Source organism: Myxine glutinosa, chromosome 5, assembly GCF_964187855.1.
Source record: "Myxine glutinosa chromosome 5, kmMyxGlut1.1, whole genome shotgun sequence".
NCBI lineage: Eukaryota > Metazoa > Chordata > Myxini > Myxiniformes > Myxinidae > Myxine > Myxine glutinosa.
The window spans coordinates 176,664,261-176,686,123 of record NC_136265.1 but is presented as its reverse complement, the minus strand read 5'-3'; the positions used below and the strand labels follow the sequence as shown (position 1 = coordinate 176,686,123).

Sequence of the window (21,863 nt, the reverse complement as noted above, 5' to 3'; positions counted from 1 at the left end):
AGCGTGAAGCCGAGCCAGGTGTGAGGCAGGAGCACCAGCCCATAGGGGAGAACAGTATTCCATTGAGCTGCGGATGAAAGCCTTGTATGTGGTGAGGAGCTCAGGTGTGCCGAGGAAGGACTTCGCACGACGGAGGATGCCCAGTCGGCGACTGGCTTTGGAGGCCAGCTTGGAAATGTGGTTTTCCCAAGAAAGATCATGGCAGTTAGTGAGACCCAAAAGCTTGAGCGACAGAACTTCTTGGAGAGGATTGTTGAGAAAGTAGATGGGAGGGTTGTCCAGTCGATCTTTTCGGAGAGACATAGTAAGAGAGTGAGATTTGTCAGGATTGAAAGACATGTTCCACTTGTTTGACCAGTCTGTGATTTTGTCCAGGTCTTCAGAGAGTGAGGAGGCTGCAGACTGCCGATCTGAGGGAAGAGGAATGGAGCGGCAGAGAGTGGAGTCATCAGCAAAGAGATAGAGAGGATTTTCCAGAGAGTCGGAGAGATCATTGATAAAGACCAGAAAAAGCACAGGGCCCAGCACACTTCCTTGGGGAACTCCAGCCTGAACAGGAAGGGGAGATGAGAGAAATCCATTCAGGGCCACACGTTGACTACGACCAGAGAGGAAGTCCGCAAGCCATGCATGGAGATTTCCATGGATACCATAGGAGGAGAGTTTGGTGAGCAGAGCTGGGTGCCAGACCGTATCAAAGGCCCGTGATATGTCAAGGGAGACAGCTCTGATTTCCTGTTTGGCATTGAGGACCTCCATCCATTGTTGAGACAGCAGAAGCAGCATGTCCAGAGTAGAGTGACCTGGTCTGAAACCAAATGGATGATCAGAGATCAAGCCATTGGAGAAGAGGAAAGATTTCATATCCGAAGCAATGATGGATTCCATGACTTTGCTGATAATTGGGAGCAGGCTGATTGGTCTGTAGTTGCAAGGATCTGTTTTTGCACCTTTTTTGTGTAAAGCGGTAATGTTAGCTGATTTCCAGGATGCTGGCAGATGACCTTGAGCAAAAGATAGGGTGAAAAGAACAGAGAGAGGGTGAGATAGAGCGGCAGAGCAGGATTTTAGGACCCGCGGGCTGATGCTGTCTGGTCCAGTTGCAGAATCAGAGTCGAGGTTTGACAAAAACTCCTCCACCTTGTCAGGAGAGAAGGACACAGAGTCCAGGAGCAGTTGGGTTCGACTGGGAAAGGTGGGAACAGAGAGAGATGGGTTTGGGACTAAGGATTTTGAGGCGAACACAGAGTTGAGGCATTCGGCTTTGTCACGTGCGATGTCAACTGTGTGGCCATTTGAGGTAAGGGAGGGGATGGAGGGGGAACAAACACCAGAAACGGATTTGACCAGACGCCACCAGGATTTGGAGGAAGGAGACAGGTTTGAGAGTTCATTCTTGAGTGAGGAGAGATAGTGCTTCCTGGCACTCCTGAGGGTAGACACACACTTGTTCCGAGCTTGGTGGAAGGAACTGAGATTGCCTTCAGTTGGATTAGCCTTCCAAGAGGCCTTCCAAGATTAGGCCTTCCAAGAGGATTAGCCTTCCAATTAATCAGACTTTTACCTGTACAGCCAGGAAGATCAATCAACCAGCCTGCACAGCCAAGCAAATTGATTAATCAGCCTTTTACCTGTACAGCCAGGAAGATCAATTAATCAGCCTGCACGGCCAAGCAGATTGATTAATCAGCCTTTTACCTGCACTGCTAAGTCGATCGATATATCATCCTTTCACCTGCACGGCAGTTTGATTAATTAAGGAGCAAAAGTTACATGCAGCTGTTTGGACATCAAACAATACCTGGACAGGTATTTGGCTACGTGTTGCAAATGGAGACATGGTCCCCGGACTCCGTACATGGAGACTGGGCCTTCACCGCTCACCTTTGCACTCTGTGTTTGTGACATTGCATCCCGTCTGGTCTCCTCCGGTAGTTATGCGCTGTCTGGGCATCCCATGCAGAAGCGTGACCAACTTTGCCTCGGCACACGACACGGACACGAGCCTCACGGTGGACGTCTACTTCGACGAGGATGAGAAGCCGATAGCTCGACTCAATGGCGACTCGGTGTGGTGAGTCCACGCTGCAGAACTTTGGCGGTTGTGGTGGTACACCTACACCTACCAGGGGGATCTGAGATGGAGAAGTCGATAACGCAGTAAATGCCACCTTGTTTGAAGGAAGCCGTTATTGAACGGTCTACACTGTGGTCTTGCCTCGACCGAGACCCAGGATTTTAGATGACACCTGGGTCTTGGTCCTATAAAGGCTTCAGTGCATATGTTATGGGTTTGGATTCTCTACGCTTTGTCGTCAAACTTATCTCACATTTTGGTGTTTCTCTAAAACACGTGCTTTGGGCCACGATACATTTCCAATTGATTTATTGATCGTCCATCTGGTATCAGGAACTTCCATGTGTGGAACGACTGCTGGATGAAACGTCCTGATCTTCCTGAAGGGTGCGGGGGATGGCAGGCCATCGACGCCACACCACAGGAAACCAGCGCAGGTGAGAATCTGCCGTCTTTCCTTATTCCTCACCATGTATTTTTACTTGCAAAATCGAAGATTTTTCAAGTATATTGGTTGGTCTTGTTTGTTTGTCTGTCTGTCTGTCTGTCTCTCTCTGTTTGTCTGTCTGTCTGTTTGTATGTCAATCTCCTATAGGTCATAATTCTAAACCAATCTTCACGAAACTTCACCAGATTGTACATTTCGTCAAAAGGAAGAAGCCTATTGATTTTGAGGTCAAAGGTCATCTTGAGGTCGAATTTCTAAAATTGTCAATTTTCATCCGATTGACCGGAAAATTAAACAGCAATTGCATATCGAGTCACTAAATAGGGAAACCAACTATTTGAGGTCAAGATCAAAGGGCAACTCAAGGTCAAACTTCTAAAACCAATTTTCATCTTAAAAATTGTCAATTTTCATCTGATTGACCTGAAAATTAAACAGTAATTGCATATCGAGTCACTAAATAGGGAAACCAACTATTTGAGGTCAAGGTCAAAGGGAAACTCAAGGTCAAACTTCTAAAATCATCAATTTTCATCTAAAAAATTGTCAATTTTCATCCAATTGACCTGAAAATTAAACAGCAATTGTATATCGAGTCACTAAATAGGGAAACCAACTATTTGAGGTCAAGGTCAAAGGGAAACTCAAGGTCAAACTTCTAAAATCAATTTTCATCTAAAAAATTGTCAATTTTCATCCGATTGACCTGAACATTAAACAGCAATTGCATATCGAGTCACTAAATAGGGAAACCAACTATTTGAGGTCAAGGTCAAAGGGAAACTCAAGGTCAAACTTCTAAAATCATCAATTTTCATCTAAAAAATTGTCAATTTTCATCCAATTGACCTGAAAATTAAACAGCAATTGTATATCGAGTCACTAAATAGGGAAACCAACTATTTGAGGTCAAGGTCAAAGGGCAACTCAAGGTCAAACTTCTAAAATCATCAATTTTCATCTAAAAAATTGTCAATTTTCATCCGATTGACCTGGGAATTAAACAGCAATTGTATATCGAGTCACTAAATAGGGAAACCAACTATTTGAGGTCAAGGTCAACTCAAGGTCAAACTTCTAAAATCATCAATTTTCATCTAAAAAATTGTCAATTTTCATCCGATTGACCTGGGAATTAAACAGCAATTGCATGGTGCCTCATTGACTTGGGAAACCAACTATTTTTAAGGTGAAAATAATTTTTTGACCCGAGCTTTGATTAAGATCCTCAATTTTAATCTTAATGCAATGGACAATTTGATGTGTCGATGGCAACTTTTTGGGGAGATGGGGAGGAGGTGGATTTTGCAAGTATCGTGCTCCACATGATCTTTCTTGTTTATTTATTTGTCACTCTCTCTCACACCGGTGTATGGTTATTCCTCTCAGGTTCATTTCAGTGCGGTCCTGCGTCCATAAACGCCATCAAAGACGGCATGGTATTCCTGCCCTATGATACTCCATTTGTGTTTGCCGAGGTAAGCTTTTGACAAACACATGGGTTCGACCAAATAATTATCTTCCATGCCTTTGACTGGCTTCCAGTTTGCATACTCTGTCACTGGACCAGAAACCGAGCTCCCTCTGCTCCCTCAGCCTTCTGATCCTGCAGGTCCCTTCTACCATGAATATCCCCCTCCTGGTAATATTGCCAAGATCCAGGCTTGCTGCACACCTCCTCTTTTCTCCTGTCTATAGAATTGCCCACTAGAGGCTTTTCAATCCCACTCTTCCTACAGGGCTTGAAGCAGGTGGTGCATCACCATCGCATTTAATCCCCATCACTGCCCGTGATCATTTCTGCCCCATCGACCCTTTTTACCCCAATCTTCTTACTTGCGGGTTACTGTTTCCTCCATTCTTCCCCCCCTCTTCCTCTTTTCCTGTTGGTACATTCCGCTGCTTGTTGTGTCCATATGTTGCCCCACAGTCAGTATGTTTCCCTCCTTCACCTCGCTCTTCCATGAGCCTCGATTTTGAGTGTTATTAATGTAGTCATGGCGATAAGATTGTATGAAGTATGAGCATGGTGCTAAGCAAGTGACCGAGTGAAAACCGTTGAACCTCACTGCCGGGTCACGTGATAAATCACGTGATACCTGATAACTCTCACAGATATAGTTTTTAGTGTATGGGAATTATTTAGGGTTTTCATTGAAAAAAAAAAAAAAAAAAAACTGTATAAAACTGTAACCAATACAAATGACGTATCCAACCAGTTTTGATGTATGCATCGGATTCTAAGGGGTTCGATAAAGCGAACTTTGAATAGATCGGTCACAAAAATATTCCTCAACTCTTTCCCCCTCAAAAACCCCAAGTCATCAACCCTCTCCCCCTCTCAAATCTCAAGTCCTCCACCTCTCAGTCCTAATTCAACAATACCGTCCCTACTCCAACCCTCCCAACAAGTCCTCACACCCTCCTCCACCAAAAGCTCAAACCTCCCCTTCCCAACTCTGTCCCATCTTTGTCCCACAAACAACCACAGGTTGGCAATCATAGTGCAGGCTTTAATGGGCCTCATGGCTTCCTCCTGCATTGAAGTTCCTCACAAGGAAAGTCGTATTTATTTAGTTTATCATCTCGTGCTGCTGCAAGTGCATGGGAAAGCATTGCACCTTTGTGGAAACACCTGTGCATCTCTTGAACTGAACATCTGTGCAATAGTTGAAACAATTATTATAAGTATCAGAAAATGGAAAGACAGCCATTCCCTTTTTGCGAGAAGTGGAGCACACCTGGTATTTGGTGACGTCACCGATGTCGTGCGGCGTGGCAGGTTAACAGCGACCGCATATTCTGGCTGAGGAAGACAACCGGTGAAACGGAGAGGTTGAACACGGAACGACACGCCATCGGTCACAACATTAGCACCAAGGCCGTGGGCCTGAACCAACGGCAGGACGTCACACAACTGTACAAGCACTCCGAAGGTGGGATGGCTTGGCTCGTTATCATCCACCTGGCCATCGGTTTTTATTATTTTTTTGTGTACAACATCGAGGCTCATGTAAGAGATAACACTGATCACAAAAAGGACAAACGGACACATAAAACACATGATAAAGGGAGCGGGAGAACAAGATGGGGAGCAGGGACATCGGGAGATCCGTGGGAGGGAGAGGGCTTGGGGGGGAGGAGGTGGGCTCCGTTCATGGGCATTTCACCTTGTCCAACAGGATCACAAGATGAGAGGATTGCGGTGGAGCTGGCGTGCAAGCACGGCTCACGCGCTGACTTCTTTACAGCCTCGAATCCATCGGAAGTCACGGTTCATGTGAAGACAGACGAGAGGGCGGTGATGGGCAATGACGTCATCATGTCTGTCGTGTTGCAGAACCTCGCGGAATCATCGCGCCAGGTGAATTATCCCTCAACGTAAAGATGGCAATAGTAATGGAGATTGGAGCAGTAGCCCTCGTTTGCTTCCCTTCTTGCCACACGCGCAGCAACATTCCTGCCTACTGCCCTCGTTTTTAAGGACCTCTTTTCCCTTTCGTACCATCCATAGGTATGTTTGACGTTGCAAGTGCAAGTGATGTATTACACCGGCGTGTGCTCGACCATGTGCAAGCGGGAAAAGTTCAAGGTGAACCTGGATCCGAAAAAAGGTACCACGTGTGTACAGAGTGGTGGTGATTGGCTCGATTCGTACATGCAACTGAGGATCAAAAATTGGAGAAAATGGAATCTTACTGAACTTGGTTTGTCTTAATGAGATTGTTAAAAATGAAACCATTAAGAAAAGCCTTTATTTAGTTCCTTGTGATAACATTGTGTCACAGTCACATTGAGCAACGAGGTTTGAGTGGACCTTTTGGTCCCCTTGAAGGCTTCTCCAAAGAGGGATAAATTAGGGTTTCCAGAATATCCGACTGGTAACTGGAACGTTCCGTTGTTTTTGTTAGTAAAGCTGGCATAAGGCCTGGAGATGACTGGAGTGGTGGGTAGATCACGATGCAAGAGCGGACACCTCGGAGCAGCACTTACTGTGGCTTGGACGGTTAGTCGACATTGAAGTCAGACGGTCGGTGGTCTTCTGTGGGCAGTACCCTCCGTTGGGTTCTTGAAGCTTTTTGGAGCATTTAAAAGACGGAAAATCAGCTGCGTCAACCCACACCAAATACATCGAGTGCACCACAGTTGTCCAAAGTCGTACAGTGGTACTGAACCTGTTGCGATATTTGATTGACCCCTTCGAATGGAAAGTCGATTGAGAATTTTTTTATTTTTTTGGTATACAAGATCGAGGCTCGTGAAAGAGCGAACATTAATCACACAGAAAGACAAACAGACACACAAAACAAATAACATCGGGAGTGGTAGACAAGATGGGGAGAGAGGGGGAAGGACACAAACACAACATTTGAGAGCAGGGAGCGAGAGACATGGAGACATCGAGAGAACTGTGGGAGGGAGAGGGCTTTGGGGGGAGGCATGGGAAGGGGGGGGGGGTGGGAGAGGTATAAAACATATGGACACTGCCAAGACTTCCAGGAAAGAAGTTGGAATTTCAAACAAGGTGGATCTGGGGTGAATTAGTGGGGGTAGAAAAGATCAAGGTTTTGGATGGGGGAAGATAAGAGATGGTGGTGAACAGCTGTTTTGAAGACCTGGAGGGAGGAGTGTGATTGAAGTGAGTGTGGGAGTTTGTTCCAGAGGCGGGAGAAAAGAGGAATGAAAGAGTGAAGGTGAGCAGAGAGCCGAGATTTCGGCAGTTTAACCATCAGAGGGTGGCTGGCAGATCTTGTGCGACCTGTAGGAATATTTGGGGGACAGAGCACAGAGGGAGCTGGGGGAGCAAGGCCGGAGAGGAGTCGGTAGAAGACAGAAAGACCACCTACCTGCCTGCGGTGAGTGAGTGAAAGGCCCTCAGAGATAGCTTCATCGCGGGAGATTCCAATGATTCTGAAAGCTTTGGATTCAACAGCGTGAAGCCGAGCCAGGTGTGAGGCAGGAGCACCAGCCCATAGGGGAGAACAGTATTCCATTGAGCTGTGGATGAAAGCCTTGTATGTGGTGAGGAGCTCAGGTGTGCCTAGGAAGGACTTCGCACGACGGAGGATGCCCAGTCGGCGACTGGCTTTGGAGGCCAGCTTGGAAATGTGGTTTTCCCAAGAAAGATCATGGTAGATGGTGAGACCCAAAAGCTTGAGCGACAGAACTTCTTGGAGAGGATTGTTGAGAAAGTAGATGGGAGGGTTGTCCAGTCGATCTTTTCGGAGAGACATAGTAAGAGTGTGAGATTTGTCAGGATTGAAAGACATGTTCCACATGTTTGACCAGTCTGTGATTTTGTCCAGGTCTTCAGAGAGTGAGGAGGCTGCAGACTGCCGATCTGAGGGAAGAGGAATGGAGCGGCAGAGAGTGGAGTCATCAGCAAAGAGATACAGAGGATTTTCCAGAGAGTCGGAGAGATCATTGATAAAGACCAGAAAAAGCACAGGGCCCAGCACACTGCCTTGGGGAACTCCAGCCTGAACGGGAAGGGGAGATGAGAGAAATCCATTCAGGGCCACACGTTGACTACGACCAGAGAGGAAGTCCGCAAGCCATGCATGGAGATTTCCATGGATACCATAGGAGGAGAGTTTGGTGAGCAGAGCTGGGTGCCAGACCGTATCGAAGGCACGTGATATGTCAAGGGAGACAGCTCTGATTTCCTGTTTGGCATTGAGGACCTCCATCCATTGTTGAGACAGCAGAAGCAGCATGTCCAGAGTAGAGTGACCTGGTCTGAAACCAAATTGATGATCAGAGATCAAGCCATTGGAGAAGAGGAAAGATTTCATATCCGAAGCAATGATGGATTCCATGACTTTGCTGATAATTGGGAGCAGACTGATTGGTCTGTAGTTGCAAGGATCTGTTTTTGCACCTTTTTTGTGTAAAGCGGTAATGTTTGCTGATTTCCAGGATGCTGGCAGATGACCTTGAGCAAAAGATAGGGTGAAAAGAACAGAGATTGTCAGGAGAGAAGGTCACAGAGTCCAGGAGCAGTTTGGTTCGACTGGGAAAGGTGGGAACAGAGAGAGATGGGTTTGGGACTAAGGATTTTGAGGCAAACACAGAGTTGAGGCATTCGGCTTTGTCACGTGCGATGTCAACTGTGTGGCCATTTGAGGTAAGGGAGGGGATGGAGGGGGAACAAACACCAGAAACGGATTTGACCAGACGCCACCAGGATTTGGAGGAAGGAGACAGGTTTGAGAGTTCATTCTTGAGTGAGGAGAGATAGTGCTTCCTGGCACTCCTGAGGGTAGACACACACTTGTTCCGAGCTTGGTGGAAGGAACTGAGATTTCCTTCAGTTGGATTAGCCTTCCAAGAGGCAAAGGCAAGTTGTTTCAGGGCAACTGCCTCACCACAAGACTCAGTGTACCATGGACGGGAGGAAGGGTAAGACAACTGAAGGCGAGATGGGATAAATCTGTGCATGAGAGAGATCAGTTTGCTTTGGAAGAATTCCCAGGAAGAATTGATGTCAGAGGCAGTGGAGATGGGAGACCAATCCAGACGATTGATGGCTGCTTGAAGACCGTCCCAGTCGGCCTGAGTGAAATGCCAGACTCGTCGACGCTGAGGAGGCTCTCTGAGAATGGCCAGAGAGATGTCCACTTTGACAAGCACATGATCAGAAGAACCGATTGGAGCAGAAGAAGAGCAGCAGACATTAGCAGGGAAGTTAGTCATAACCAAGTCTAGAAGAGAAGATACTCCATTGGCTGAGAAAAGTCTGAAAGCTGAGCTGAGAAAAGAAAAGAAAAAGCTGAGGTCGGGAAATTGACAGATTGTGTCAATCCCAGTGAGACACAGAAGTCCTTTGCTGAGGTGCCATGACTGGTGAAAGAGGACCCCACACCCAACCAGGTGGCATGATGACAATTGAAGTCACCACATATGAGGAAGAGAGAGTTGGGATGAGTGGATAGAAGTTGGTCCATGTTGTCAGACAGTGAAATGTAGATGGAGTCATCACTGTTTGGGGGACGGTACAGAACACATATGAACAAAAGGTGGGAGCGGAGAGGAAGCCGTAGCCGGAGGTACTCCTGGGGGTGAGGAGGAGAGAGGGCAGTGCAAGGAGAGTGAGGAAGAGAGTTTTTGATAAAGATAGCCACCCCACCACCAGGCCGAGGCTCAGGTCTATCATACCGGAGGAGGGAGTAACCAGGAAGAGATATTAAGGAATCAGAGACATCTTGAAGGAGGAAAGTCTCTGTTAAGCAGATCAAGTCTGGATTGTCAGAAGCAACCTGTATGGAGAGATCAGTCAGGTTTGAGCGAAAGCCCCGGATGTTTGAGGTCCATACCGTTAATGAAGAGAGAGGGGGAGCATCGGGTACAGGACAGGGGAGGGGAGGAGTAGGGTAAGATGAAGGATGAGAGGGGGAGGTCGGGAGAGCAGTTGTTAGTGTGTCAGCGATTGCAGAAGAGTTCCAAGAAAGGGAAGGATGAGGAGGATGAAAGGTTTGAAGGTGAAGGGATGAGGCACAGTGAGGGGTTGTTTGAGGGGGGGCAGAGGAAAGAAGAAGGTTGGGGGGGGTGGAGGTATGAGATAGAAGGGAGACGAAGTGGGGAGGAGGCAGCTTTGAGGAGGAGGGGGGAGGAGGGAGAATTGGAGAGGAATGGTATGGGGGGAGATTTGAATGGGAGGGGTTGGGGGGGAGTTTTGAAGGGGAGGAGTGAGGGGGGAGTTTAGGAGGGGAAGGGCAAGGGGGGAGTTCAGGAGTGGAAGGGCAAGGGGGGAGTTCAGGAGTGGAGGGGCAGGGGGGGAGTTTAAGAGTGGCGGGGCAAGGGGGGAGTTTAGCAGTGTAGGTGCAAGGGGAGGGATTTGGATGGGAGGGGCAAGAGGGGAGTTTAGAAAGTGGATGATTAATGAGACGAACATTGTAAACAAATTGGGTTTGTTGTGATTTTCAAGTTAGCAATCCGGTTCAGAATGATGGAGGAGGGATGGAATGAATGTGAATTTAGACCATGTAGTGAGGGAGACGTATAAGATATTGAATTTCTTTTTTTTGAGGTGGAATGAGTTGGAGAGGAAATTGAGAAAAGCCTTTTAAATAGGAAGAAAAACAGCGTGTTGTAAAATACCACTGAGTAAAACACTGAAGGGGAAAGGTTATACATATTTAAATAATATTTAAACAGAACCGTGAACAATCTTATGTGCACAAAAATACCAACGGGGGGAGAGCCGAGAGGGACCACCATGAGTCACGTGAAGGGCAAACGGTGGATCAAGATAATTGATCCATTATGGTGTGGAAATGATGCCGATGATGGTGTACCTCCTCAAGTCGATTGAGAATTGATCCATTATGGTGTGGAAATGATGACGTTGATGGTGTACCTCCTCAAGTCGATTGAGAATTGATCCATTATGGTGTGGAAATGACGCCGATGATGGTGTACCTCCTCAAGTCGATTGAGAATTGATCCATTATGGTGTGGAAATGATGACGATGATGGTGTACCTCCTCAAGTCTATTGAGAATTGATCCATTATGGTGTGGAAATGATGCCGATGATAGTGTACCTCCTCAAGTCGATTGAGAATTGATCCATTATGGTGTGGAAATGATGCCAATAATGGTGTACCTCCTCAAGTCGATTGAGAATTGATCCATTATGGTGTGGAAATGATGCCGATGATGGTGTACCTCAAGTCGATTGAGTATTGATCCATTATGGTGTGGAAATGATGCCGATGATGTTGTCCCTCCTCTCGTGTATAGAGCACACAGTCGATCTGCAGCTGAACCGCTCGGAATACTTGGATTTACTCAAGGAGCAGTGTGGCCTGCTGTGCTACGTGACGGGCCGCGTGGTCGAGACCAAGCAGCCCATTGCCTGCCATCATTCATTCCGACTGTGTGTGCCCAGGCTTCACATCTCGGTGAGACCGGTGCGGTGTCGCGTTCGTGGAATTTTCGAACCTTGGCACACAAACTACCAATAGTTCAGTAGTGTTCTGCATTCCTCTTAAACCAAATGATTCCTCTTGCATTTTCCTCTTCCTTCCTCCACCTGAAACAAACTATTGCAGAAAAACAGTTCTCACGGATTCACATTTGTGTCCATGAGATGCTCGAATCGAGATTTTTTAAATCTTCAGACTCCTTTAATGAATCCTCGTCCGCTCTGCAACTTCCCACAGTGTACGAGGAGTACTGAAGTGGGCAAGGAAGTGGAGGCTGTGATCGAGTTCACCAACCCACTACCGAGGACTCTCCAAGCCGTTGAGCTGAGGATCGAAGGGCCAGGTCTCCACAGCGAGCGACTTGCCAAGATAGGGTGAGTGAACACCATCTCATGGACTCTTCTTCACCTTTCTCTATTTCTTCTTGGCATTCCGATCATGAGGGTCCTTCTCTATCCCCATGTGAGTTGGTTGGAAAGCTTGGTGTTGGCTTAATGGTTAAATTGGCTGGCTTAAGATCTAAGACCTTAGTATTCAGGCTATTAATTATATTATTGGAACATGAGTACAGTACGTCTATTAATTATCTACTATTGAAATGTGAAAAGCCTGGTGTTGGCTTAGCGGTTAGGGTGCTGGCTTGGGATCCTAAGATCCTGAGTTCGAAGGTTAAGGTGCCGGCTTGGGATCCTAGGATCCTGAGTTTGAAGGTTAGGATGCACGCTTGGGATCCTAGGATCCTGAGTTTGAAGGTTAGGGTGCCAGCTTGGGATCCTAGGATCCTGAGTTCGAAGGTTAGGGTGCACGCTTGGGATCCTAGGATCCTGGGTTCGAAGGTTAGGGTAAACGCTTGGGATCCTAGGATCCTGGGTTCGAAGGTTAGGGTGCCAGCTTGGGATCCTAGGATCCTGAGTTCGAAGGTTAGGGTGCCAGCTTGGGATCCTAGGATCCTGGGTTAGAAGGTTAGGCTGCACGCTTGGGATCCTAGGATCCTGGGTTCGAAGGTTAGGGTGCATGCTTGGGATCCTAGGATCCTGAGTTTGAAGGTTAGGATGCACGCTTGGGATCCTAGGATCCTGAGTTTGAAGGTTAGGGTGCCAGCTTGGGATCCTAGGATCCTGAGTTCGAAGGTTAGGGTGCCGGCTTGGGATCCTAGGATCCTGGGTTCGAAGGTTAGGGTGCACGCTTGGGATCCTAGGATCCTGGATTCGAAGGTTAGGGTAAACGCTTGGGATCCTAGGATCCTGGGTTCGAAGGTTAGGGTGCCAGCTTGGGATCCTAGGATCCTGGGTTTGAAGGTTAAGGTGCACGCTTGGGATCCTAGGATCCTGAGTTCGAAGGTTAAGGTGCCAGCTTGGGATCCTAGGATCCTGGGTTTGAAGGTTAAGGTGCACGCTTGGGATCCTAGGATCCTGAGTTCGAAGGTTAAGGTGCACGCTTGGGATCCTAGGATCCTGAGTTCGAAGGTTAGGGTGCAGGCTTGGGATCCTAGGATCCTGGGTTTGAAGGTTAGGGTGCATGCTTGGGATCCTAGGATCCTGAGTTCGAAGGTTAAGGTGCCAGCTTGGGATCCTAGGATCCTGGGTTCGAAGGTTAGGGTGCCAGCTTGGGATCCTAGGATCCTGGGTTCGAAGGTTAGGGTGCCAGCTTGGGATCCTAGGATCCTGGGTTCGAAGGTTAGGGTGCCAGCTTGGGATCCTAGGATCCTGGGTTCGAAGGTTAGGGTGCCAGCTTGGGATCCTAGGATCCTGGGTTCGAAGGTTAGGGTGCCAGCTTGGGATCCTAGGATCTTGAGTTCGAAGGTTAGGGTGCACGCTTGGGATCCTAGGATCCTGAGTTTGAATCTCAGTCGATCGTTGAATTAACACCAGGTGGGTTGACTCAGCCTGTCATCCTTCTGAGGTCGGCAAAAATGAGTACCAGCTTACAGGTAAAAGGGGCAATGCATTAGCGGCACAGCCGCACTCCCAGAAAATGATGCAACCAGCATCCAGAGACTGCATACGGACCAACAAGTTGGTTGGATATAAAAATTGTTTTCTTCACCACAGTTATCTAAAGCTAATAGAGGAGTTTGGGGCTGGAAGGATGGCCTTGGAGGTACACACACTCGAAGTTGTCTGGTCTGGGTTTGAATCCCGACCCAGCTATACACTGTTATCCCATCAATGTGTGTGCCGTCCCTCTCGGATGGACGTTAAACGGGCGTCCCGTCTTCCAGCATTCAATATTGGACCTTAAAAATCCGACGGTGTCCTTCATGAAGATAAGGACACCGTGAGATATATATTACAAGGGACAAGGACAAGTTTTCAATCAACAAACAATAATCGGATTTTTACCTCGGATCCCAGCATCATGACCTTAGTGCTCGGACGAGGATTGCAGATGCCATTTTGGCACGTCTCCACTACTTGGTTTGTGTTACATGACACCCATGAAACATGTGGTGATGCAATGAGAAGGCAGTGCCATTCCAATAAGATTCATCGTGTGTGTGTGTGTGTGTGTACCAGGAATGTCGGCCCGGGAGAGAAGCTCCAATGGAGAGAAACGTTCAAACCGGTACGGCCGGGCCTACGGAAGCTCATCGGCAGCTTGAGCTGTACACAGCTAACGCAGGTTCATGGGGAGGCAGAGGTCGAGGTCATTGAAAGCACCAATGGAGTGTAAAAATGGATTCAGAATAAAATACAGTGGAATCGTGGCGCTGATGGTTTGAGCTGAAGAATCCCTAATGTGTTTCCTGATTCAACATCTCGTGAAACGGTACATCGATTTGGATCAGGGGAATGAAAGGGAGGAAAGAAATTGAATGATGAATGAGGGGAAGAATAATTCCAAAAGTGTTAAATTTTTAGTAAATGAGATTTTTTTTCTTTTCTATCGTTCTACTTTATATTGGTTTAGGCCTCAAGCTAATTTCTTTATTTCAATAATAAACTGCATCAACACTAGGTTCAGGGAAAGGTAAGTTACCTGCTCAAGTGTAATCCATTTGGCTGTTTACTGATGCTAAAATGGATGGATAATTTTGTATTCCATATTTTTGATCCATGTGCAGGTGCGAAGTGTTAATAAATATTTGAATTGTATTCACGGATCGTTTAATGTTTAATTCAAATGGAATACGCACTCCCGATTTTCAAAACCATGCATGGCTTTCAAATGAACATTCAAACATAAGGGGGAGGAGATAGGGGGGAGGGATTGGGGTAGGGGAGGGGGTTTACGAGGGGGATCTTAAGGTTTTGGATATATGGGGTTTTGGATATATAGGTTTTTTGTTTTTTTTGTATACAAGGTCGAGGTTTGTGTAAGAGCCAACATCAATCACAAAAAATAAGACATAAAAAAAAAAAAAAAAAAAAGGAAAGGGACAATTAAAATCACAATGGGTTTGATATACATGGGGTTTTGGATATATGGGGTTTTGGATATATAGGTTTTTTGTTTTTTTTGTATACAAGATCGAGGTTTGTGTAAGAGCCAACATCAATCACAAAAAATAAGACATAAAAAAAAAGAAAAAAAAAAGGAAAGGGACAATTAAAATCACAATGGGTTTGATATACATGGGGTTTTGGATATATGGGGTTTTGGATATATAGGTTTTTTGTTTTTTTTGTATACAAGATCGAGGTTTGTGTAAGAGCCAACATCAATCACAAAAAAAAGACAGAAAAAAAAAAGAAAAAGGAAAGGGACAATTAAAATCACAATGGGTTTGATATACATGGGGTTTTGGATATATGGGGTTTTGGATATATAGGTTTTTTGTTTTTTTTGTATACAAGATCGAGGTTTGTGTAAGAGCCAACATCAATCACAAAAAAAAGACAGAAAAAAAAAAAAAAAAAGGAAAGGGACAATTAAAATCACAATGGGTTTGATATACATGGGGTTTTGGATATATGGGGTTTTGGATATATAGGTTTTTTGTTTTTTTTGTATACAAGATCGAGGTTTGTGTAAGAGCCAACATCAATCACAAAAAAAAGACAGAAAAAAAAAAGAAAAAGGAAAGGGACAATTAAAATCACAATGGGTTTGATATACATGGGGTTTTGGATATATGGGGTTTTGGATATATAGGTTTTTTGTTTTTTTTGTATACAAGATCGAGGTTTGTGTAAGAGCCAACATCAATCACAAAAAAAAGACAGAAAAAAAAAAAAAAAAAGGAAAGGGACAACTAAAATCACAATGGGTTTGATATACATGGGGTTTTGGATATATGGGGTTTTGGATATATAGGTTTTTTTTTTTTTTTTTGTATACAAGATCGAGGTTTGTGTAAGAGCCAACATCAATCACAAAAAAAGACAGGAAAAAAAAAAAGGGAAAGGGACAATTAAAATCACAATGGGTTTGATTTGGATATATGGGGTTTTGGATATATGGGGTTTTGGATATATAGGTTTTTTGTTTTTTTTGTATACAAGATCGAGGTTTGTGTAAGAGCCAACATCAATCACAAACTAGAATCCGGGCACTCGGTAGAGCGCATACCTTCGCCGCAGCTACTGTTCTGTACTTGGCATGGGAGTGTATGCGATGTGAAACTTTATGTGAAATGCGATCGATTTTTAAAAATCAGAATTTGAGCAAATCTGTTTCATTCGTCTGTTAATATGCCTCCCCGATTGACAAATCTGCAATTTGAATTTCATTTGAGGTTGAAATGATTGCGGGAGATCGCGTTATAGTGATGACGTCTTGGATGGACATCCTCTTCTTCAGTCGCTCATAACTTTGAGTGAAATACGATCGAGTTAAAAATAGTCAGAATTTGAGCAAATCTGTTTCATTCGTTTGTTAATATGCCTCATCTATTGTCAAATCTGCAATTATAATTTTTTTTGAGGTTGAAATGATCGCGGGAGATCGCGTTATAGTGATGACGTCCTGGATGGACATCTTCTTCTTCAGTCGCTCATAACTTTGAGTGAAATACGATCGAGTTAAAAATAGTCAGAATTTGAGCAAATCTGTTTCATTCGTTTGTTAATATGCCTCATCTCTTGACAAATCTGCAATTATAATTTTTTTTGAGGTTGAAATGATCGCGGGAGATCGCGTTATAGTGATGACGTCCTGGATGGACATCTTCTTCTTCAGTCGCGCATAACTTTGAGTGAAATACGATCGAGTTAAAAATAGTCAGAATTTGAGCAAATCTGTTTCATTCGTTTGTTAATATGCCTCATCTATTGTCAAATCTGCAATTATAATTTTTTTTGAGGTTGAAATGATCGCGGGAGATCGCGTTATAGTGATGACGTCCTGGATGGACATCTTCTTCTTCAGTCGCTCATAACTTTGAGTGAAATACGATCGAGTTAAAAATAGTCAGAATTTGAGCAAATCTGTTTCCCAAAATCTAATCAAATGTGTCCCGTATAATAACCAATCATCCCACCAAATTTCATGCAATTCGGTTGAATACTTTTTGAGTTATGCGATTAACATACACACACACAGACATACAAATAAATACACAGCGATCAAAACATAACCTTCCGCTTTTGCGAAGGTAAAAAAGACAGAAAAAAAAAAAAGGGACAATTAAAATCACAATGGGTTTGATGTACATGGGGTTTTGGATATATGTGGGGTTTTTTTTTGTGTACAAAATCGAGGATCATGTAAGAGCTAACATCAATCACAAAAAAAAAACGGACAGCAAAAAAGGGACAATTAAAATCACAATGGGTTTGATGTACATGGGGTTTTGGATATATGGGGGGGGGGTTTTTTTGTGTACAAAATCGAGGCTCATGTAAGAGCTAACATCAATCACAAAAAAAAAAAAACGGACAGAAAAAAAGGGACAATTAAAATCACAATGGGTTTGATATATATGGGGTTTTGGATATATGGGGTTTTGGATATATGGGATATTTATTTATTTTTGTATACAACATCGAGGTTCGTGTAAGAGCTAACATGACAAAAAAAAAAAAACGGACAGAAAAAAAAAGAAAAAAGGAAAGGGACAATTAAAATCACAATGTGTTTGATATATATGGGGTTTTGGATATATGGGGTCTGAGGGATTGGGAAGGTGGAGTAGGAAGGGGAAAGGGGGTTAGAGGGTGGGGAATGGGTAATAGGGAGGTGTAGGAAGGCGGGTTGTTGTCACGTAGGCCTTTTGGTGACTATGTAATCATTTATCATGAGTCGATAGGAATTTGTAAATATGATCCGAATGTGCACCACACAATTTTGTTGTTTTGAGCAAAGAAATCAATCAGCACATTGACTGGTCGTGTTTAATCGAGTACACAGCAGACAGACAGCAATTATCATCTTCAGGTAGACGCACAGATTGTATAACTCATCGTCCACGAGCGGCCTTCTTGGTCACGTGTTTTCATTCCCAACCACCGAACCCACCGGGCTACCTTCGATCTGCATTCCCCGTTAGTCCGACCCGTTTTAAATACCCGTTTACAAGACAAGTAAACGAGTCGCTCTTATAGATTGCTCTCAACCGACGACAGCCAGAGTATGAAGCAACACGAGTCAGGAGATCGATGATGCACAATCAAATGTATACAAAAAAAAAAAAAAAAAAAAAAAAAAAAAAAACGACCGTAAGAACCGATTCCTCTTTCAACCAATCGGAGCCGGTTTGAGTCCAGGCTCAGTTACTCGGCGGTTTACTTGGATGACGATGAACAAACAGATAAAATACTTGTGCAGCTTCAGAAGGAAGGATATCAGGTACTCGACATATCGCAAGCACGGCCATTGGGTACCATGCTCGATACCACTCGAGACGGAAGACTCTCCATACCACTCATCAAGTCACGTGTTCGAGTCCTCGAAGCAGCCATCCTTTAAAAAAATCCCACGACAGGCAAACAACCCACAAACTCAGAAAATGAAAGCAATGCATTGGGATTGCGTCGACCGTGGAAGTTCCGAATAACTGAGAACTTCTGACGATTTCATCAAATTAGAACAAAGCGATTGACAGACAAATACGAGGGAGAAAACTCTTACGGTAAGCATCCATGGGAAAAGGTTATGGCAAAAGGAAACAGTTTTGTCCATAAACTGTGTTTGCCTTTGGTCAAGTTAATGACGACAGAAGAGATATATATATATATATATATATATAAAGGAAAATCAACCAATTAGGATGTACATTGATATGAAGACCAAAAATGAACATAAACCCCCAATCATGGAATCCCCGTTTGGAAATAATCATCACAGACCACAAACACACCATCGGTTGGAGGCCTACCTCTTGAGTGGAAAACGCAGCAGTCACATGAACGAATCTATCAACATACATGTAAAAGTACACACACCACAATATTAAATCAATCGGCAGAGTAAAATTTAAAGCCATAAAGAGAGTGCCTTAAACCCTCTCCAAACCGAATCAAAACCTGGAGGTTTAAATCCAAACGGCTGCAACGCTTGACTGGACTGACTGACAGCATGTGGAGGGGTTTCCTCCAATCAGAACCTAGAAATGTTGGAGCGATCTCCTGATTGGAATAAAAGGTCAACGTTTCCAGTCAGCCCAGTCGGTGCATGCATATAAATGAGTCGAGTGCAGCAAAGCCTCCTATACCTTTTGTGCTAGCTCACCTGTGTGCAGAGACAGAGATACTTTGTCTGAAATGAGGATGTATTACGTTTGCGACAATATCTAAGCGAGCGGCCTCCTCCCCGTCCAACGTCGGAATGAACAACACCTGGCTCTGCTATTCAAAGAGTAAAATGAAGGGTTCTAGTTCATCAAGTCTTTAATGGCTAGCGATACCTGAAGCGCGCACACACTCGCTGCATGTTGTGCGTCACCCTTTGTGCACGTGTAAACTGGTGGACGGGCTAAGGTGGGCACCAACCACAAACCGAAAATCTGTTCACCTGTATTCGAGTTTTGCTCTGAAATAAAACCAAAGGTTTTCAACATCACCGTAATGAGACTAATTAATGAACGACTGATGACCGTCTCCAGCATTGTGCCTCAAACGTACCTTGTGCACATCTTCGTAACAATACTCGGCGGTAAAAATCAAAAATCAAAACCCACGACGACCTGGGCATACAAGAGTGCTTTTCAATTTACTCCGACTGCAATTAACCGATCAATAACGAGACCTTAATACAAATATGGATGCAAATACGGCCATTGACGTCACTACCGAGAGGGGCCTTCCATTACGTCGCAAGAACATGGCTACAGGAAAAGGTTTGAGACTTGCAAGAGATCGGGTCTTTACAGTGTCTTTGAACAAGTGTGGGATGGTAGTCTTAATTAGAATATTCCTTCGTTGATGCACAACGAACGGTACCAGGTCGCTAAGCCACAAAACCTGTGAGGTCATACCGGAAATGGCACGTCTGTTCGGCCGCCACACGCTCGAGCCTGTTCGGACTGCGCATCGAGTAAGAGGAGACGTCGCATCATGTTCGTGCCAAGAAACGTGCAACAAAGGACCGGTCGGTGGAGGCGAAGGAGAAGTACGGCTGAGGAACGGGTCGTCAAAGAGCAAACAGAGACTCGTCGGCCGATTCGGCCTTGCGGCGAGCCCGCACGGCGGTTGGTATGGAAGGCCTGGACGTAGGTGGTGTTGGAAGGTCGGGTAACTGCTCGGCGTCACCTTGTCGCCCTGACAGGAAAGCTTGGAGTGCTGGAGGATGTGGAAGACACGGTTAAAGGCAGTGGTTTGGAAAACAAATGAAGCCAAGGTTATCCGTGTCTGCAACATTGCGAATTAAAGAACAGAAACACCGCCTCATCCACCCTCACGCTCAGTAAAATGACTTTGCGAGCATTGACGCCGCCTTCAGCGACAAACATTGGCAGTAATATGAACTGGTTAGTCACATTGTCCCAGAGACGTTCCATGATGGCTGCCATTTTTTTTCACATGGTAAAATCACCGAGATATATTCATCTTGTAGACTTGAAAATGTACAGACTGTATCAAGTATCAAATAAAAACATACTGCTATTTCAATATGTGAAGCAACCTGACAAAAGGAGTGAAGAATATGTGGATTAAAGGGCTTTTCAGCACTTGCATTTTGCATTTTACAGTGCATTCAGCAAGTATTCAGACCCCTTCGCTTTTTTCACATTTTGTTATGTTGCAGCCTTGTGCTGAAATCGTTTAAATTCATTTTTTCCCTCATCAATCTTCACTCGATACCCCATAATGACAAAGAGAAAACAGGATTTTAGAAAGTTTTGCAAATTTATTAAAAAGAAAAAACTGAAATATCACATTGACATAAGTATTCAGACCCTTTGCTATGACACTTGAAATTTAGCTCAGGTGCCTCCCATTGCTCTTGATCATTTACGACAGACGGAAGCCTCTCCTCAGTGAAAGACACATGAAAGCCCGCTTGGAGTTTGCAAAGCAGCGCCTAAAGGACTCTCAGACTGTGAGAAAAAAGATTCTGTGGTCTGATGAAGCCATGATTGAACTGTTTGGCTTCCGTCTGGCCACTCTGCCAAAAAGCCCAGATCGGTGGAGTGTTGCAGTGATGGTTGTCCTTCTGGAAGTTTCTCCCATCTCCACACAGGATCTCTGGAGCTCAGCCAGTGACCATCGGGTTCTTGTTCACCTCTCTTCCCAAGGCCCGTCTCCCCCGATTGCTCAGTTTGGCCGGGCGGCCAGCTCTAGGAAGAGTCCTGGTTGTTCCAAACTTCTTCCATTTAAGAATTATGGAGGCCACTGTGCTCTTGGGAACCTTCAATGCAGCAGAAATTTTTTGTAGGCTTCCCCAGATCTGTGCCTCAACACAATCCTGTCTCTGAGCTCTGCAGGCAGTTCCTTCGACCTCATGGCTTGGTTTTTGCTCTGATATGCATTGTCAGCTGTGAGACATTATATAGACAGGTGTGTGCCTTTCCAAATCATGTCCAATCAATTGAATTTACCACAGGTGGACTCCAATCAAGGTGTAGAAACATGTCACAGATGATCAAGACAAATGGGGGGCACCTGAGCTAAATTTCAAGTGTCATAGCAAAGGGTCTGAATACTTATGTCAATGTGATATTTCAGTTTTTTCTTTTTTATAAATTTGCAAAACTTTCTAAAATCCTGTTTTCTCTTTGTCATTATGGGGTATCGAGTGTAGATTGATGAGGGAAAAAATGAATTTAAACGATTTCAGCATAAGGCTGCAACATCACAAAATGTGAAACAAGTGAAGGGCTCTGACTACTTTCTGAATGCACTGTATATCCTACTCCATATATATGTAACTTACACATAAAATAAAGTAATTATTCTTTAATGCTGATGACAGGTAATGAATTTGTGGCCAGTCTGAGAATAATTTTCATCATTTTGTACATTTGACTTGGTGGTTAGGGTGCCAGCTTGGGATCCTAGGATCCTGGGTTTGAATCCCGGTCGATCGCT

The 21,863-nt window shown here is 44.8% G+C and overlaps 2 protein-coding genes and 1 long non-coding RNA gene across 5 annotated transcripts in view; 2 read left to right on the top strand and 1 right to left on the bottom strand.

The window, feature by feature from the left end:
• The window catches only part of TGM1 (transglutaminase 1), a 71,226-nt gene extending 56,677 nt beyond the window's left edge, over positions 1-14,549 (top strand). The window contains exons 8-16 of the mRNA XM_068115469.2: positions 1,936-2,074; positions 2,411-2,514; positions 3,915-4,003; positions 5,308-5,461; positions 5,708-5,889; positions 6,040-6,139; positions 11,270-11,430; positions 11,692-11,828; positions 13,971-14,549. Of these exons, the coding sequence (XP_067971570.1) occupies positions 1,936-2,074; positions 2,411-2,514; positions 3,915-4,003; positions 5,308-5,461; positions 5,708-5,889; positions 6,040-6,139; positions 11,270-11,430; positions 11,692-11,828; positions 13,971-14,127 (1,223 nt within the window). The 3' untranslated portion in view covers positions 14,128-14,549. The remainder of the gene's footprint in view (positions 1-1,935; positions 2,075-2,410; positions 2,515-3,914; positions 4,004-5,307; positions 5,462-5,707; positions 5,890-6,039; positions 6,140-11,269; positions 11,431-11,691; positions 11,829-13,970) is intronic.
• On the top strand, positions 12,187-12,600 carry LOC144892427 (uncharacterized). 2 transcript variants are annotated; one of them, XR_013623627.1, is made up of 3 exons: positions 12,187-12,248; positions 12,291-12,332; positions 12,375-12,422. It is a non-coding gene; the product is annotated as an uncharacterized LOC144892427 (long non-coding RNA). The 2 variants fall into 2 exon arrangements; XR_013623626.1 differs by lacking the exon at positions 12,187-12,248 and adding an exon at positions 12,543-12,600 and having other exon boundaries at positions 12,279-12,332; positions 12,375-12,416.
• Positions 14,550-17,715: 3,166 nt separating the features above from the next.
• LOC137426686 (target of Myb1 membrane trafficking protein) overlaps positions 17,716-21,863 on the bottom strand; it is a 51,953-nt gene continuing 47,805 nt past the window's right edge. For both annotated transcript variants that reach the window (XM_068115471.2, XM_068115470.2), the window contains one exon: positions 17,716-20,114. In XM_068115471.2, the coding sequence (XP_067971572.2) occupies positions 19,966-20,114 (149 nt within the window). In that variant the 3' untranslated portion in view covers positions 17,716-19,965. The remainder of the gene's footprint in view (positions 20,115-21,863) is intronic.